Raw genomic sequence first — 17,332 nt, 5'->3', positions numbered from 1 at the left:
ATTCACATGACTCTCTAGTCTGAGGATCCAGTAGGGAAAATACAAGCAGCTGCACATGTGCTTCGTCCCTCTAACTGAGTCCTATTGGAAGAGGATCCATAAAAAATACAACACTCAGAAATGCTCATAGCAAATCTAAGAAAGCAGATTGAAAGAATATTTTTATGTGGGGAAAAGGAGAACAGTAACTCGCAAACCCTTAAGTCTCTCAAGAAATTGTCAGGGGAGGTAGGCAATATAATCGACAGCCATAGGGTCTCAGCTTCCCCACATAGATCACCTTTGAGCACAGGGACACTTTCACATATTGCTTTCCCCTGGGCCTGGGAGGACTCGTCAAGGCCCTAGGAGTTAGAGTGCCAAGTAGGGAGTCAGGGTTTGCTGTAAGATGATCACCAGGGACTTGATACCAGTTACTAGAGAAGAGTCAGCAAAAGACAGGAAGGTTGGGAGGCTGTGACTATAGAATCCTACACTCTTCAAGTCCCCCAGCCCAAGACTTTGCCTAATACCTCATGGAAAAGACAGAACCTATCAGAAAGGAATACCTACCTCTCCTCTCACCGACCCTATCAACCTCCTTATATCAGCTCTGGCACTCACCCTCTTCCTTTCTGCAAATGGCTAAAAGGCCTGGTTCCTGTCTGAGACCAATGAGACTGAAGTCCTGGATGCCTTCCCTCCCACTATCGCTGAAACACTGCTCCAGTAACTGTCCCATCTCTTTCTTGCATCATCTACTTCTCCATCTCTACTGGATCGTTCCCATCCAAACAAAACATGCTGTATAATCTCCCTCTACAACAATGCACCCCCCAAATGCACATCCTCTCCAGTTCTCAGTTCCTCAACTCCACTTTGCAACAAAACCACCTGAAAGATTTGCCTATACTTACTATTTCCTCACCCCAAGTATTCTTTTCTACTTATTTCACTCAGGATTTGTCCTTTAGGCTTGTGGGATCCCTCATTCTCCTGGGCTTTCTCCTACCTTTTCAGTCCTTATCTTTTGCCAATTTCTAAATGCTACTCTCTCCCAAGGCTTAGGTGATCTTTTCTCTAAACTCTTTTTCTAAGTGATTCCATCGAATCTAGGCCTTGAATAACCTTATGATGCCCAAATGTATATCTCCAGTCCTCTCTCTCTCCCAGGCCCAGATTCACACATCTGACTAACTGATACAGTCACATCAAAATGTAACATGGCAAAACAAGATCTCATGCTCTCCCCCACCCCTCAAACCTGCTCCCAGCCTTCCTATCTCAGTGACATGAGCACCATCCACTCAGGTGCTCAAGCCCTTGGGAGTCATCCCTGACCCTTGTCTTTTTCTCACAGACTGCAACCCAATCACCAAGACTACTTCTCTCCATCTCCAGCACTACCTACCACCCTCAGTCAGGCCTTCATTAACTCCTGCCTGGACTACAGCAATAGCCTCCCACCGCTGTCCCTGCACTTGTCCACCTACAGCCCACACTAGAGCAGGCAGAGCGACCATTCTGAAAATGTAAATCAGGTAACTCCCTGGCCGTCCAGCGGTTGCCTGGACCCAGGTCCAATCCCTGGTTGGGGAACTAAGATCCTGCAGCCTCTTCTGCCACTTTCTCCCTTATTGCACCACACTCCAGCCACACTGGCCTTTCTGCTCCTTAAATTTGAAGCTCTTTTGTGCCTTAAAGCCCTTTCACTGGCCGTTTCTCTCTTCTAGAAATGCTTTACCAGCTCATCAACACAAAGATGGCTCTTTCTTGTCATTCAAATTATACCTTAAATGTCACCTATTCAGAACTCCAACACTAACCTCCAATCCAACCAAATCACCCAGTTACTTACCACATCATCTTTAATTTTCTGCATGCTAGTTACCACTATCTGACATTACTCTTGTTTGTCTTTTTACCTGTTTTTCTGCTTCCTTCCCTCCCCTACTCATTGCAAACTCCCTGAGCACCTGACCAGTGTCTGCCTCATTCACTTCCGTAGTCGCAATGCCTAAACAATGTGTGGTACACAGGAGAAATCTCATAACATCAATAAATGCAGTTATGAGCCAGAGAAGCCCACTGACCAAGAAGTCTGAGGCCCCAGTAAGAAATAGAATATTTCCTGCCATATCAGGAAACAAGGACGTCACAATCATCAGCGATTGCAGCCCTAAGGAAACTCAGGAAGGAGAATACCTGCCATCTAGCAGCCCTCAGGGAGAAGGCAATGGCACCCCACTCCAATACTCTTGCCTGGAAAATCCCATGGATGGAGGAGCCTGATAGGCTGCAGTCCATGGGGTCGAGTTGGACACGACTGAGCGACTTCACTTTCACTTTTCACTTTCATGCATTGGAGAAGGAAATGGCAACCCACTCCAGTGTTCTTGCCTGGAGAATCCCAGGGATGGGGGAGCCTGGTGGGCTGCAGTCTATGGGGTCACATAGAGTTGGACACGACTGAAGTGACTTAGCAGCAGCAGCAGCCCTCAGACTATAACCACTCCCTACCATAAGCCCTTGAGGAAAGGAAGCTCAGGATGTGAAAACCAGGATCCTAGCTGAGGTGCATAGGAAAAAAATGATGTCATTGAATCCAGACTCTTATATCTTTCCATACACAGAAGACACTAAATTCCTTAACTTGGGATATATGGTTTTCTTTAATTAACAATAATCTTTTGATGTTCAGACAACCTGCCCGTTGTTGCAAAACTGGCTCCTCCCCTCACCTCCTGAGCACTTCTCTCAGAGTTACTTGACATGCTGCCTCCCAGGCTTGAGACCTAAAAATTTCCACCGAATAAACCATAACTCTCAACTTTTAGGTTGTGACTATTTTTCAAGTTGACACCAGCCAGCTCCCCAACTTCTTTCTCAAACACAAATGTGAGGTAGAACAGCAAAACAGCTATTGGTCATTATGATAAATCTCATCCAACAGAATTTCAACCACCTGCCAGAGCCCAAAAACGGGGAGGGAGGCTCTGGGGTATTTTAGACCATTCGAGTTTCAAATATGTTGCTCCACTACTGACTAGCAATGTTTCAGTTGGTGAAGAAAGGAGTTCTCACTCACCCTTAACATACACCCGCGTCCATCCTTTGGCTAGTTTATTCTTTCCGTGAGCAAACATTTACCGAGTACCTACTCTGTGCCAGGTACTGGGGCAAAGGATCAAAAGCAGTTTCTGAACTCCGGCGAGCAGGCAGGAGGCTGCAAAAAAACGCTGCAACACAGGTCCACACCCAGAGTGAGAAAGTAAAGACTATACTAGTGTTAGCGTCGGAAGGGCGCCTGAACTCCCTGGGCCTCGATTTCATTCCTGCACACCTAGGTCTAGGGGACCTGTCGACTGGGGCTCCCGAGCTTTTACGGAAAAGCTGACTGACTACCGGGCAGGAGTGAAAGTCCTGGTAGAGCACTAGCTGAAGATATACATAGTCTTCGAGGAACGTAATTGGCCGACCGTTCCCCTCCCCACCCTCTCTCTCCCCCGCAGGCCCCTGCTTTGGAGCTGTGCGGAGTGCGGTTCCGACTCTCCACCAACCATCCGAGAGATCGCGCCCCCGAAAATAAAATTCCACCAGATGAGACCGTCCGTCTCTCTTCCTCCCTCCCGAACCCCAGCTGCTGGACCCGGATCAGAACTCCTACTTCTGCTCTCCCCAACCCCGGCGCGCGCCAGGTTCCTTGCAGCCGGAGACCCCAGTGAGGGGGTGTGTCCATCCCATCGCAACAGCGCCCGAATCCCGCCCAGTCGCGGTGTCCAGGGCGCAGTTTGAAGCCCCCGGCGCCCGCATAGGGCCCTACTCCGGAATCCCCCTGTGTAGATACGGCCTCCTCCCCACCTCCCCCCTAGAGCCCGCCACACAAATCAGGCACAAAAAAACCTCACACGAGTACGGCTCAGTGCGCGCCAACCCGCCGGGACCCGCGCGGGGGGAGGGAGCGCGGGCGCGTCGGAAACCCGATCGGACCCTCAAGGCACAGGTACGGGCCCGGCGCCCCCAACACTCACTCGATGAAGTAGCTGGCGCCCTCCTCCGTGAAGCCCTCCTCCCAGCCACGGGGCAGGTCTGCGGGAACGAGAGAAAAGTCCGATCAAACTTGGTGCCACCCACGCGCACGCCCCCCGCCCCCCCAGGCGCCCCACTCCTCCCTTCCGGCGCCCACCTGAGCGGATCATGTGGCCGGAGTTGACGGGCTCCCCGGTGCGCGGGTGCAGCCAGGTCGTGTAGCGGAGCTGATCACTGCGGGGAGAGAAAGGTGCACCTGTTAGCGCCGCCGCCGCTCCGGGGGCACCCACCCGGCCCGCACCCCCGCCTGCCCGCGCCCCGGCCCGCGTCCTGGCTTTCCCGCGCCGCACTTGATGAAGAAGACGCGGCCGTCCCGGCACACGCCGTAGGACCAGTGCTCAGGTAAAGTGTCCCGCCCGACCGTCGCCGCCGCCATGTTCGCCGCGCGCGGAGCCGCCGCGGGGAGAGGAGGAGGGGGCGGGGGCGGGGGCGGCGCGGGCGGCGGCCAGGCGGGCTCGGCCTGCGCGGGCCCGGGCTGCGCCCCCGGGCGATCCATTGAGGCGCTGGTTCTTAGCGGCACGGGCGCGCGGCCAGTGCCCGGGCTCGCCGGGTCCCGGCACCGCGGCGGGACTTCGCCGCCGCACCCGCCCTCCGCGGCGCGGTAGCCGCGGCCTTTGTCCCCGCGCCTTCCCCGCCCCCAGCCCGCCGCATGCCCCTTGGCCCCTGAGGCCGCAGCAGGGCGGGGGCCGCCTTCGGGGCGAGGCGGGCAAACTCCTGAGACAGGCAAACTCCTCGAATGCCCCAGTGATAGCCCACCGGACCCCCGCGACACAACTCTCCAGGAACTGTACTTCTTGTCTAAACCATCTAAACCTCAACAGGTTACTTCCATGTTCCGAGCCCCGGTTTCTTCCATTGTAAAAAGTTCGCAGTAAATACCACATGGGTTAGGACAGTAGATCAAATAGCAGTGGTGTGAAGTGCTTAAATGGACCCTGGCTACCTATACGTGCTCTGTTAATCCCGGGTCAGGCATGATTTCATTTTCCCAAGTTTGCAGCAGGCAGATGAAGCTGGAGGGTACGGGTTTTCCCCAGACACACCAAACACAGAACCCTGAAGATGCGGAGATTAGTGATAGGTGCTGAAAGCCATGCTTCTTCTCTTCCATCTTTAGAAGCACAGACCCCACCCACCCCCCAGGCAGAGCCTCTAGTGGGGGCTCTGCTGCTGCTGCTAAGTCGCTTCAGTCGTGTCCGACTCTGTGTGACCCCATAGACGGCAGCCCACCAGGCTCCTCTGTCCCTGGGATTCTCCAGGCAAGAATACTGGAGTGGGTTGCCATTTCCTTCTCCAATGCATGAAAGTGAAAAGTGAAAGTGAAGTCGCTCAGTCGTGCCCGACTCTTCTGCGACCCCATGGGCTGCAGCCTACCAGGCTCCTCCATCCATGGGATTTTCCAGGCAAGAGTACTGGAGTGGGGTGCCATTGCATGGGGGCTCTGGAAGCTGCTTTTTTGTGGCTCTCTTCTCATCTCATGAGGGTTCTCTCCCCTGACCTGTCTAAAGGAGACCCTTTCCCTCCCCTTACTGTCTATTCCTTTACTTCTGTGCACTTAGTTGACATTCTTATTTGTTTATTGTCTTTTTGTTGTATATTATCGAACACACCCACCAGTAAAATGTCAGCTGGATAAGAGGAGGTGCTTGTTGTGTCTCACTCACTGCCATATCCCCAGTTCCTGGAATAGTGCCTGACTGATGTATACAGTAAATGCAGGTTGAGTGCGTGAAACACACTCCATCCTGACTGCCCTACACACTGAGAGCGGACAGAGAGGAAGATGGGCTCTGGGAGGGCTGTGATTGGTGGGATGAAACTCATCTAAAAGTGAAACTGTAGGCTAGATTCAGAAAGGAGCCCCACTAATAAGGACCTTGGTCGTGCTAGCGGTAAAGAACTTGCCTGCCAATGCAGGTGACATAAGAGACACTGGTTCGATCCCTGAGTCAGGAAGATCCCCTGGAGGAGGGATGGCAACCCACTCCAGTATTCTTGCCTGGAGAATCCCACAGACAGAGGAGCCTGGAGGGCTACAGACCATGGGGTTGCAAAGAGTTGGACACAACTGAAGTGACTCAGCAGTCAATAAAAACCTACATTATAGCACAGGGAACTCTACTCAATACTCAATGACCTATATGGGAAAAGAATGAAAAGAATGTATATATGTGTAACTAACTCACTTTGCTATACAGTAGAAGCTACACAACATTGTAAATCAACTGCACTCTAATAAGAATTATTTAAAAAAAGAAAAAAAAAGAGGGAATTCCCTGGTGGTCCAGTGGTTAGGACTCCATGCTTTCACTGCTGTGGGCTCAAATTTGAGCCCTGGTCAGGGAACTAAGATCCCACTAGCCACGCACAATGGCAAAAAAGAGAGAAAGAAAGGCATCCTAGATAGGTGGAATTCAGCTGGACCCTGAAGGACTGGTCAGATTTGACTGAGAGCACGCTGCTGAGAGGAGGGATGGGAGAGCAGACATGGGATTGTGGGAGGGGTATGAGGTATGAGGAAACCATAAAGGTCCCTTCCTTGGGAGCAGACAGTAGTGTTGGGGATGGAGACCCATATGAGATAAAAAGAGGGTGTTGTGTAATAGCAGAGGACCTTGAACACCTGTTTCAGGGCCTCCTGCCTTTGAGGAGACTCGAGCAAATCACAAGGGGAAAGCGGTGTCTTTGTTGTTAAACATTAATTTAAAAGAATTCATTAAATGGGCAAAGAACGTGAACACTCAGTTCACAGAAAATACTTTTAAACAAATGAAAAAATATTCAACCACCTCATAGGAGAGGTAAAATGCAGATTTAAGATAAGGTAAGATTATTTAGTATCAGACTGACAAAAGTGCACATTGTAAAGAAAGACATTCTTGTTTATTGTTGGTGGGACTATAAAATGGTTGTCTTTTTGAAGGCAATTTGGCAACAGCTATTCTAATTTAAATGCATTTTTTTTAATGCATGTATCTTTGCCCTAGCAATTCCACTACTAGAAATTTATACTACGTTAATGCTCACACAGGGGCATAAAGACGTGTAATAGCGTATTCACTGGAATAAAGTATTCAATAGTTACAAAAGACCAAAAACAACCTAAGTGTCTATCCCCCCAAAAATGGGTTTGTATGGTGACAGATGTTAACTAGATATATTGTGGTGATGTTTTACAATATATACAAATATTGAATCATTATGCTCTACACCTGGAACTAATACAATGTTGTATGTCAGTTACACCCCAGTTTTTTAAGTGGGTTGAATTATGCCATGCTCCTAAAATAGGATGCTATAACAGCTATTTAAAAGAATGAGATAGATCTCCATGTCCTGGTACAGAATAGTCTCTGAGATATTAAGTGAAATGCAAAATGCAGAACTGTGTATGTGATATGCTACTATTAACATATAGGGTACATCATGGCTGATTATTTGTGTCCCACCTTCAACAACAATATGGCATCCATCCACAGAAAGGAGTGCTTTTATGGGAGCTGTGGGACCCAGCATCATATGCCAAGGGACCCAAGAGAAGTCTTACCTACATATAGTTCAGTCAATACCTTGATCCCAGTGGTGGCCCCTTGAGGGGCCTATGAACCAACTGTAGCCCCTCTCAGACACAGTCCAGGAGTCATGGAAAACACTGTCTTAGAAAATCAGCCACAGACAAGAGGGTCTTCATGGAAGTTCAGGTTTCGTGTGAAGTTCCAACACACCACTGGAGCAAAAAAATACAAATTTGGATGCATTGAAAAGGGCAGTTAGTAAAAACTAGAGAAGGGAGATGCTCTTTCAAATGCAAAGACAGCAACTCAAAACTTATAGGAACATGAAAAATCAGTGAAACATGATGCCACCAATGAATCACAATAATCCTCTAGTGACCGATGTCAAAAACGTGGAGATATGCAATTTACCCAATAAATAATTCTAAATATCTCTGTTTTAAGGAAACTCAATGAGCTACAAGAAAACTCAGAAGGACAATTCAGTGAAATCAGGAAAACAATGTATGAACAAAATGAGAAGTTTAACCAGATAGAAATAAGAAAAATAACTTAAAAGGTAGTCACTTTATAGTGTAATAGCAATCGAATTATAATGCTGTACCAGAAACTTAGAAAAAAAAGAAAAGAAAGAACCACAAAGAAATTCTGTAGCTAAAGAATACAATGAAATAAAAAAAATTTTCAACAGAGAACATCAACTGCAGAATGAATCAAGTACAGGAAAGAATCTGTGAGTTAGAAAATAGGAATTTTGTTAGAAGAATTGAAAAAAAGAAAAAATAGGAATTTTGAAATTATCCAGTCAGAGGAGAACAACAAAAAAAGAATGAGAAAGAGTAAAGAAAGCCCACCTCATCTATGGGGTACTATCAGAAGAAATAATTTGTGAATTATTATAGTTCCAGAGGGAGACAGGGGCAGAAAGCTTAAAAAAAAAAAAAAAAATAGGGAATTCCCTGGCAGTCCAGTGGTTAAGACTTAGTCTTCCAATGCAGGGGGTGCAGGTTCAATCCCTGGTCTGGAAGCTAAGATCCCATACATCTGGCATCCAAAAACCTAAAACATTAAAAAAGAAAAAAGAAGAAGCAATACTGTAACAAATTCAACAAAGACTTTAAAAATGGTCCACATCAAAAAAAAGTTTGAAAAATTAAAAAACAATGACTGGTGGAAATTCCCTGGAGGTCCAGTGATTAGGGCTGTACACTCTACCTGCCGAGGGCCCAGGTCCGATCCCTGGTCAGGAAACTAAGATCCCACAAACTGTGCAGCTGGGCCAAAAAATACAACATATTTAACAAAGTAAGTCAGAAAGAGAAAGACAAATACCATATGATATCACTTATATGTGGAACCTAAAATACAACACAAATGAACATATTTACAAAACAGAAACATATTCATAGACATAGAGAATAGACATGGTTTCCAGGAGAGGGGTAGAAGAAAGGATTGGGAATCTGGGATTAGTAGGTGCAAACTACTATGTATAGGATTGATAAACAACAAGGTCCTTCTATATGGTACAAAGAACTATATTCAATACCCTGTGATAAACCATAATGAAAAAGAATGTGAAAAAGTGTATGTATATATATTTGTGTGTATATGAGTGAGTCACTTTGTTATACAGCTGAAATTAATTCAACATTGTAAATCAAATAAATCAACTACAGTAAAATTTTAAAAATCAGTGCAATTCTATATACTAACAACAAAATGTCTGAAAAAGAAATGAAACACTTCTAGTCACAGTAACGTTAAAAGCAATAAAATACATAGGAATAAATTTAACCAGTGTTGTGAAAGATCTGTGCACTGGAAACTATAAGATTTGACAAAAGAAAACTGAAAACACAAATAAATGGACAGATATCCTGGTCATGGATCAGAAGAATTAATACTGTTAAAATGTCCACAGTACTCAAAGCCATATATAGATTCAGTGCAATCCCTATCAAAATTTCAATAGCATTTTTCACAGAAATAGAAAAAAAAATCCAAAAATTCATATGGTACCACAAAAGACCCTGAGTAGCTGAAGTAATCCTGTGAAAGAAGAACAAAGCTAGATGGATCACACATTCTGATTTCAAACTATCCTACAAAGCAACAGTAATCAAAACAGTATGGCACTGCCATTAAAGTGACAAAAAAAAAAACAATGGAATAGAATTGAGAGCCCAGCAATAAACCCTCACATAAACTGTCAACTAATATTTGACAAGGGGGTCAAGAATACTCAGTGAGTAAAGGACAGTCTCTTCAGTAAATGGAAAAACTGGATAGACACCCTAGAAGAAAGAAATTGGACCCCTGTCTTAAACCACTCACAAAAACTAACTCAAATGGGTTAAAGACTTAATCATAAGACCTGAAATCATAAAACTAGAAGAGAACATAAGAAAGAAGCTCCTTGACACTGGATTTGGCAATGATTTTTTAGATGACACCAAATGCATATGCAACAAAAGCAAAAGTAAACAAGAATACATCAAACTAAAAGCTTCTGCAAAGAAACAGTCAATTAAGTGAAAAGGCAACCTACAGAATGGAAGAAAATATTTGCAAATCATATACCTGATAAAAGGTTAATATCCAAAATATGTAAGGAGCTCCTACAACTCGATAACTAAAAGAAATTAAAAATAGGCAGAACTGAGTAGATATTTTCCAAAGAAGATATGGGCTTTCCTGGTGGCTCAGACTGTAAAGAATCTGCCTGCAATGTAGAAGACCCAGGTTCGATCCCTGAGTTGGGAAGATCCCATGGAGAAGGGAATGGCTACCAACTACAGTATTCTTGCTTGGAGAATTCCATGGACAAAGAAGATATACAAGTGGCCAAGATGGTCAACATCACTAATTCTCAGGGAAATGTAAATCAACACCACAATGAAATAACACCTCACACCTGTTAGGATAGCTAGCATCAAGAACACAAGAAATAACAAGTGTTGGTGAGGATATGGAGAAAAGGAAACTTTTGTGCACTGGTGGGAATTTAAATTTGTAGTCACTATGGAAAACAGTATGGTGATTCCTTAGAATTATCTTATGATCCAGCAATCCCACTTCTGGTATATACTCAAAGGAAATGAAATCAGGATCTCAAAGAGATACCTGCACTCTGATGTTCCTTGTAGTATTATTCACAATAATCAAGATATGCAAATAACCCAAACTGCCCATCTATGGATGAATGAATAAAAGTTGTTGAGATGAAATGTGTATAGCAAGCAGGTATTTTATGATAAAATTGTGTAGTGCATGCTCTGTGTGGAATTCAGAGGAAAAGCCAGATTCAGTGATTAACAATGCCAAAAAATGCAAGTAACTAGCCATTGTTCAAATAACAGTGGTGCTATTCCTCTTTTGTGGCCTTTTAGACTTTTGTTGCCCTAAAATTCCATTTTGTTGGGAACCCATTTTCCACCTGGTCTTTCTTGACAGGGTTTTTTTCTACTTTTAAACAGTTTCTAAATAAAATTCTGTATTTCAAGAGAAAAAAAAATTTTTAGTCATGAAAAAGAAGGAAATTCTGCCATTTGTGACAACATGGTTAGATCTTGAAGGTATTATGTAAGTGAAATGTCATACAAAGAAAGACAAATATGGCATAATATCACTTATATATAGAATCTAAAAAAGCTAAACTCATAGAAACAGTAGAATGGTTGTTGCAAGGGGCTGGAAGGTGGGGGAATTGGGGAGATGTTGGTCAAAGGATACAATTAATCCAGTTATTATATAAGACGAATTAGTTCTGGGGATCCAATATACAGCATGGTGATTAGAGTTAACGGTACTGGATTATATACTTGAAAGTTACTAAGAGACTAGAGTTTAAATATTCTCACCACAAAAAAGAATTGGTAAATATGAAAGGTGATGGAGGTATTAACCAACTGAACTGTGGTAATCATTTTACAATATATAAGTGTATCAGATCAGCACATTGTACTTGGTAAACTTGCTGCTGCTGCTGCTAAGTTGCTTCAGTCATGTCCAACTCTGTGTGACCCATAGATGGCAGCCCATCAGGCTACCCTGTCCCTGGGATTCTCCAGGCAAGAACACAGGAGTGGGTTGCCATTTCCTTCTCCAATGCAGGAAAGTGAAAAGTGAAAGTGAAGTCGCTCAGTCGTGTCCGACTCTTTGCAACCCCATGGACTGCAGCCCACCAGGCTCCTCCGTCCATGGGATTTTCCAGGCAAGAGTACTGGAGTGGGGTGCCATCGCCTTCTCCATTGTTAAACTTACACAATGTTTTATGTTGATTTTATCTTAATAAAACTGGAATATATATATGTATATATACATTATACATTATATACATATGTATAAGTTACAGTCCCTAGATGAAAACACAAGAAAAAGATTAAAGTGATTGTTTTAGTGACAGCAATAGGAAGAGATTTACTTTTTCCTGTGTTCCTTTTTGTACTATTTGATTTTTTTACCGTTTAAAACCTATTTATAGGGACTTCCCTGATGGTCCAGTGGTTAAGACTCAATGCTTCTACAGGTTCAATCCCTGGTCAGGGAATTAAGATCCCACAAACCGTGTAGCCAAAAATAAATAAATAAATAGCTTTTTAAAAACAAAGAAAGAAAACCTGTATGTACAATTGGCAGTGAGCCAACCCTGAAGTGGCTGAAGCCAGCTCGTGGAGTCTTGTTGGAGATAAACAGCCAGATTCCTTCCAATGACTACCTAGTGGTTTTCCTGCATGTATTCCTCCTCGTGAGAGAGTATACCACGCAGACTACAATGAGTTGCCCCAACTTCTGCCCCAAATGGTCACACTGAAAAAGGCCCCTGGGCTCAGTTGGGATTTCACATCTGAGTAGGAAGGGCCTCCCAGCAAGACATTTTCATCTCCAAGGTGATTCTTGACTCTGATGCACACTGAGCAGGACTTCAGGAAGGGGACCAAGTTCTAGCTGTGAAAGATGTGGATTTCCAGAATGTTGAGCACAGCAAGGCTACTGAGATCCTGAAGACAGCTGGTAAAGCCAGCATGCACGTCTGCTTTTTTTTTTTTTTTTTTTGTACAATTATCATCATCAGAAAGAGAGGACTGTGCACTAGAGCGTTGCAGCCCACAGCCCTCCATGGGATCTACCATGACAGGCTGGATAGGCCCCTGCACAAACACTGGGGAAACTGTACTCTTAGCCCCTCCCTGACCCAGTGGAGTGGGGAAGACGGGGAGACAGACCATGCACTGAGTCAGCCAGCCAACTGCATCACCCAAACTGTGCTGCACTTTCAGTTGCCTAGTTTTCTAGGTGACCCTCACTCCCTGAAAGGAGAAAGATGATTATGTCCGGGTACAAACTAGCCTGTGGAGAATTCTCCTAGAAAAGGCAGTTGACACTTATTGCATACTATGTGTTAAGCCTGGCATGCTGCAGTTCATGGGGTCACAAAGAGACACAGCTTAGCAGCTGAACAACAAATGTATTAGGTACTTACATATGTCATATTTTCATTAGATTATAGAAATCAGTAAAAAAAAATCTTGGGGGCCTTCCCATACTATATGACTAGTTTCATACTCTTTGTAAACTCCAGTGGGACCCTGCTTTTTCTCCCTTACTCCCCCAAAAAGTAAAATGCATTGTTGAGAGGGAAAAATATATCTGTATATTTATGGATTAAATCATGCAATTCACCAAGAGATCCAATAAGAGACACAATGCAATTATGTATGTATACATTACTCAATAAATATCAGAAGATGTATTTGAGAAAACCATCACTCATTTTAAAAATCATGTTAGAATCTAAATGAAAAATAGTGACAATATCAAATGCTGGTGAGTGTGCAGAGAAACTGTCTCTCTCACAAATTCCTAGTGGGAATGTGAAATGGTATGGCCATCCTGGAAGACAGTTCGGCAGTTTCTTAAAAAACATTACATTCACTTACCGTATGTTCCAGCATTCTCACTCTTGAATATCCCAGAAAAAATGAAACATGTCCACATGAAAACTTGTATGTGATTGTTCATAGCAACTTTTGGTAATAGCCCCAAACTGGAGCGTCCCTTGGACTGCAAAGAGATCAAACCAGTCAATCCTAAAGGAAATCAATCCTGAATATTCATTTGAAGGACTGATGCTGAAGCTGAAGCTCCAATACTTTGGCCACCTGATGCGAAGAGCCAACTCATTGGAAAAGACCCTGATGCTGGGAAGATTGAAGGCAGGAGAAAGGGATGACAGAGGACAAGATGATTGGATAGCATCACTGACTCAATGGACATGAGTTTGAGCAAGCCCTGGGAGAGGGTGAAGGACAGGGAAGCCTGGCATGCAGCAGTCCAGGTAGTCGCAAAGAGTTGGACATGACTGGGTGACTGAACAACAAACCAAACTGAAAACAGACAAATTATCCTGTTGTAGTTAAATTGTTTTAAAAACTGTGGTACATCTATACCATGGAATACACTTAGTAATAAGCAGGAACAAACTATTGATACATGACAATTTGAATAGCTCTCAAGGCATTATTGTGAGTGAAAAAAAAAAAGCCAAGCTTAAAAGATCACACGGTCTGATCCCATAACATTCTCAAATTTTAAACATACAGAGATGGAGAACTGATAAGTGGTTGCCAGAGGTGAAGGACGGTGATTGGAAGGGGACAGGTGTGGATAAAGGAGTGGCATGAAGGAGATCTTTGTAGTGACAAAGTGGTTTGTATCTTGATTGCAATGGTGGTTACACAAATCGATAAAATGACAACAACAAATTCCCATTGGCCAGATAATCACGATGGTGTGATCACTGACCTAGAGCCAGACATCCTGGAATGTGAAGTCAAGTGGGCCTTAGAAAGCATCACTACAAACAAAGCTAGTGGAGGTGATGGAATTCCAGTTGAGCTATTCCAAATCCTGAAAGATGATGCTGTGAAAGTGCTGCACTCAATGTGCCAGCAAATTTGGAAAACTCAGCAGTGGCCACAGGACTGGAAAAGGTCAGTTTTCATTCCAATCCCAAAGAAAGGCAATGCCAAAGAATGCTCAAACTACCGCACAATTGCACTCATCTCACACGCTAGTAAAGTAATGCTCACAATTCTCCAAGCCAGGCTTCAGCAATATGTGAACCGTGAACGTCCTGATGTTCAAGCTGGTTTTAGAAAAGGCAGAGGAACCAGAGATCAAATTGCCAACATCCGCTGGATCATGGAAAAAGCAAGAGAGTTCCAGAAAAACATCTATTTCTGCTTTATTGACTATGCCAAAGCCTTTGACTGTGTGGATCACAATAAACTGTGGAAAATTCTGAAAGAGATGGGAATACCAGACCACCTGTTCTGCCTCTTGAGAAATTTGTATGCAGGTCAGGAAGCAACAGTTAGAACTGGACATGGAACAACAGACTGGTTCCAAATAGGAAAAGGAGTTTGTCAAGGCTGTATATTGTCACCCTGTTTATTTAACTTATATGCAGAGTACATCATGAGAAACTCTGGACTGGAAGAAACACAAGCTGTAATCAAGATTGCTGGGAGAAATATCAGTAACCTCAGATATGCAGATGACACTACCCTTATGGCAGAAAGTGAAGAGGAACTCAAAAGCCTCTTGATGAAAGTGAAAGTGGAGAGTGAAAAAGTTGGCTTAAAGCTCAACATTCAGAAAACGAAGATCATGGCATCCGGTCCCACCACTTCATGGGAAATAGATGGGGAAACAGTGGAAACAGTGTCAGACTTTATTTTTCTGGGCTCCAAAATCACTACAGATGGTGACTGCAGCCATGAAATTAAAAGATGCTTACTCCTTGGAAGGAAAGTTATGACCAACATAGAGAGCATATTCATAAAGCAGAGACATTACTTTGCCAACAAAGATTCATCTAGTCAAGGCTATGGTTTTTCCTGTGGTCATGTATGGATGTGAGACTTGGACTGTGAAGAAGGCTGAGTGCCAAAGAATTGATGCTTTTGAACTGTGGTGTTGGAGAAGACTCTTGAGAGTCCCTTGGACTGCAAGGAGATCCAACCAGTCCATTCTGAAGAAGATCAGCCCTGGGATTTCTTTGGAAAAAATGATGCTAAAGCTGAAACTCCAGTACTTTGGCCACCTCATGGGAAGAGCTGACTCATTGGAAAAGACTCTGATGCTGGGAGGGATTGGGGGCAGGAGGAGAAGGGGACAACAGAGGATGAGATGGCTGGATGGCGTCACTGACTCGATGGACGTGAGTCTCAGTGAACTCCAGGAGTTGGTGATGGACAGAGAGGCCTGGCGTGCTGCAGTTCATGGGGTTGCAGAGAGTCGGACACCACTGAGCGACTCTGAGTGAACTCCGGAAGTTTGTGATGGACAGAGGCCTGGCGTGCGGCGATTCATGGGGTGGCAAAGAGTCAGACCCGACTGAGCGACTGAACTGAACTGAACTGATGGCTGATTAGAAAAGGCAGAAGAACCAGAGATAAAATTGCCAAAATCCGCTGGATCATCGAAAAAAAGATTTCCAGAAAAACATCTATTTCTGCTTTATTCACTATGCCAAAGCCTTTGACTGTGTGGATCACAATAAACTGTGGAAAATTCTGAAAGAGATGGGAATACCAGACCACCTGATCTGCCTCTTGAGAAACCTGTATGCAGGTCAGGAAGCAACAGTTAGAACTGGACATGGAACAACAGACTGGTTCCAAATAGGAAAAGGAGTACGTCAAGGCTGTATATTGTCACCCTGCTTATTTAACTCATATTCAGGGTACATCATGAGAAACGCTGGGCTGGAAGAAGCACAAGCTGGAATTGAGATTGCAGGGAGAAATATCAATAACCTCAGATATGCAGATGACACCACCCTTATGGCAGAAAGTGAAGAGGAACTCAAAAGCCTCTTGATGAAAGTGAAAGTGGAGAGTGAAAAAGTTGGCTTAAAGCTCAACATTCAGAAAACGAAGATCATGGCATCCGGGCCCCATCACTTCATGGGAAATAGATGGGGAAACAGTGGAAACAGTATCAGACTTTATTTTGGGGGGCTCCAAAATCACTGCAGGTAGTGATTGCAGTCATGAAATTAAAAGTCGCTTACTCCTTGGAAGGAAAGTTATGACAAACATAGAGAGCATATTCAAAAGCAGAGACATTACTTTGCCAACAAAGGTCCGTCTAGTCAAGGCTATGGTTTTCCCAGTGGTCATGTATGGATGTGACAATTGGACTGTGAAGAAAGCTGAGCGCCGAGAATTGATACTTTTGAACTGTGATGTTGGAGAAGACTCTTGAGAGTCCCTTGGACTGCAAGGAGATCCAACCAGTCCATCCTAAAGGAGATCAGTCCTGGGTGTCCATTGGAAGGGCTGATGCTGAAGCTGAAACTCCAATACTTAGGCCACCTCATGCAAAGAGTTGACTCATTGGAAAAGACCCTGATGCTGGAAGGGATTGGGGGCAGGGGGAGAAGGGGACGACAGACGGTGAGATGGCTGGATGGCATCACTGACTCGATGGACATGAGTTTGGGTGAGTTTCCAGGAGTTGGTGATGGACAGGGAGGCCTGGCGTGCTGCGATTCATGGGGTAGCAAAGAGGAGGACACGACTGAGCGACTGAACTGAACTGATGGCTGATTCTTAATGTATGACAGAAAACCACAAAATTCTATAAAGCAAATATCCTTCAATTAAAAAAGTAAGTGGCAATAAGGTAAAATGACAACAGAATGAAATCGTCTGTATTCTATAGACTATAGAATAATG

At 44.4% G+C, this 17,332-nt stretch overlaps 1 protein-coding gene across 6 annotated transcripts in view; it reads right to left on the bottom strand.

Moving 5' to 3' along the window:
* The window catches only part of PLEKHA7 (pleckstrin homology domain containing A7), a 253,670-nt gene that overhangs the window by 222,074 nt on the left and 14,264 nt on the right, over window positions 1-17,332 (bottom strand). For 4 of the 6 annotated variants that reach the window (XR_008702964.1, XM_055548470.1, XM_055548472.1 and 1 more), the window contains exons 1-3: window positions 4,359-4,478; window positions 4,166-4,242; window positions 4,011-4,068 (exon numbers count right to left, since the gene is read on the bottom strand). Coding sequence is in view for 5 of the 6 variants with exons in the window: in XM_055548470.1 (XP_055404445.1) it covers window positions 4,011-4,068; window positions 4,166-4,242; window positions 4,359-4,444 (221 nt within the window). In the remaining variant the exon portion in view is untranslated. Of the gene's footprint in view, window positions 1-4,010; window positions 4,069-4,165; window positions 4,243-4,358; window positions 4,479-7,637; window positions 7,796-8,437; window positions 8,643-17,332 lie in introns of those variants that run through there. The other 2 variants (XM_055548476.1, XM_055548477.1) reach the window with 2 other exon arrangements.

The sequence above is a fragment of the Bubalus kerabau genome, chromosome 15 (genome assembly GCF_029407905.1).
Source record: "Bubalus kerabau isolate K-KA32 ecotype Philippines breed swamp buffalo chromosome 15, PCC_UOA_SB_1v2, whole genome shotgun sequence".
Classification (NCBI taxonomy): Eukaryota; Metazoa; Chordata; class Mammalia; order Artiodactyla; family Bovidae; genus Bubalus; species Bubalus kerabau.
This window is presented reverse-complemented; position numbering and strand designations above follow the sequence as displayed.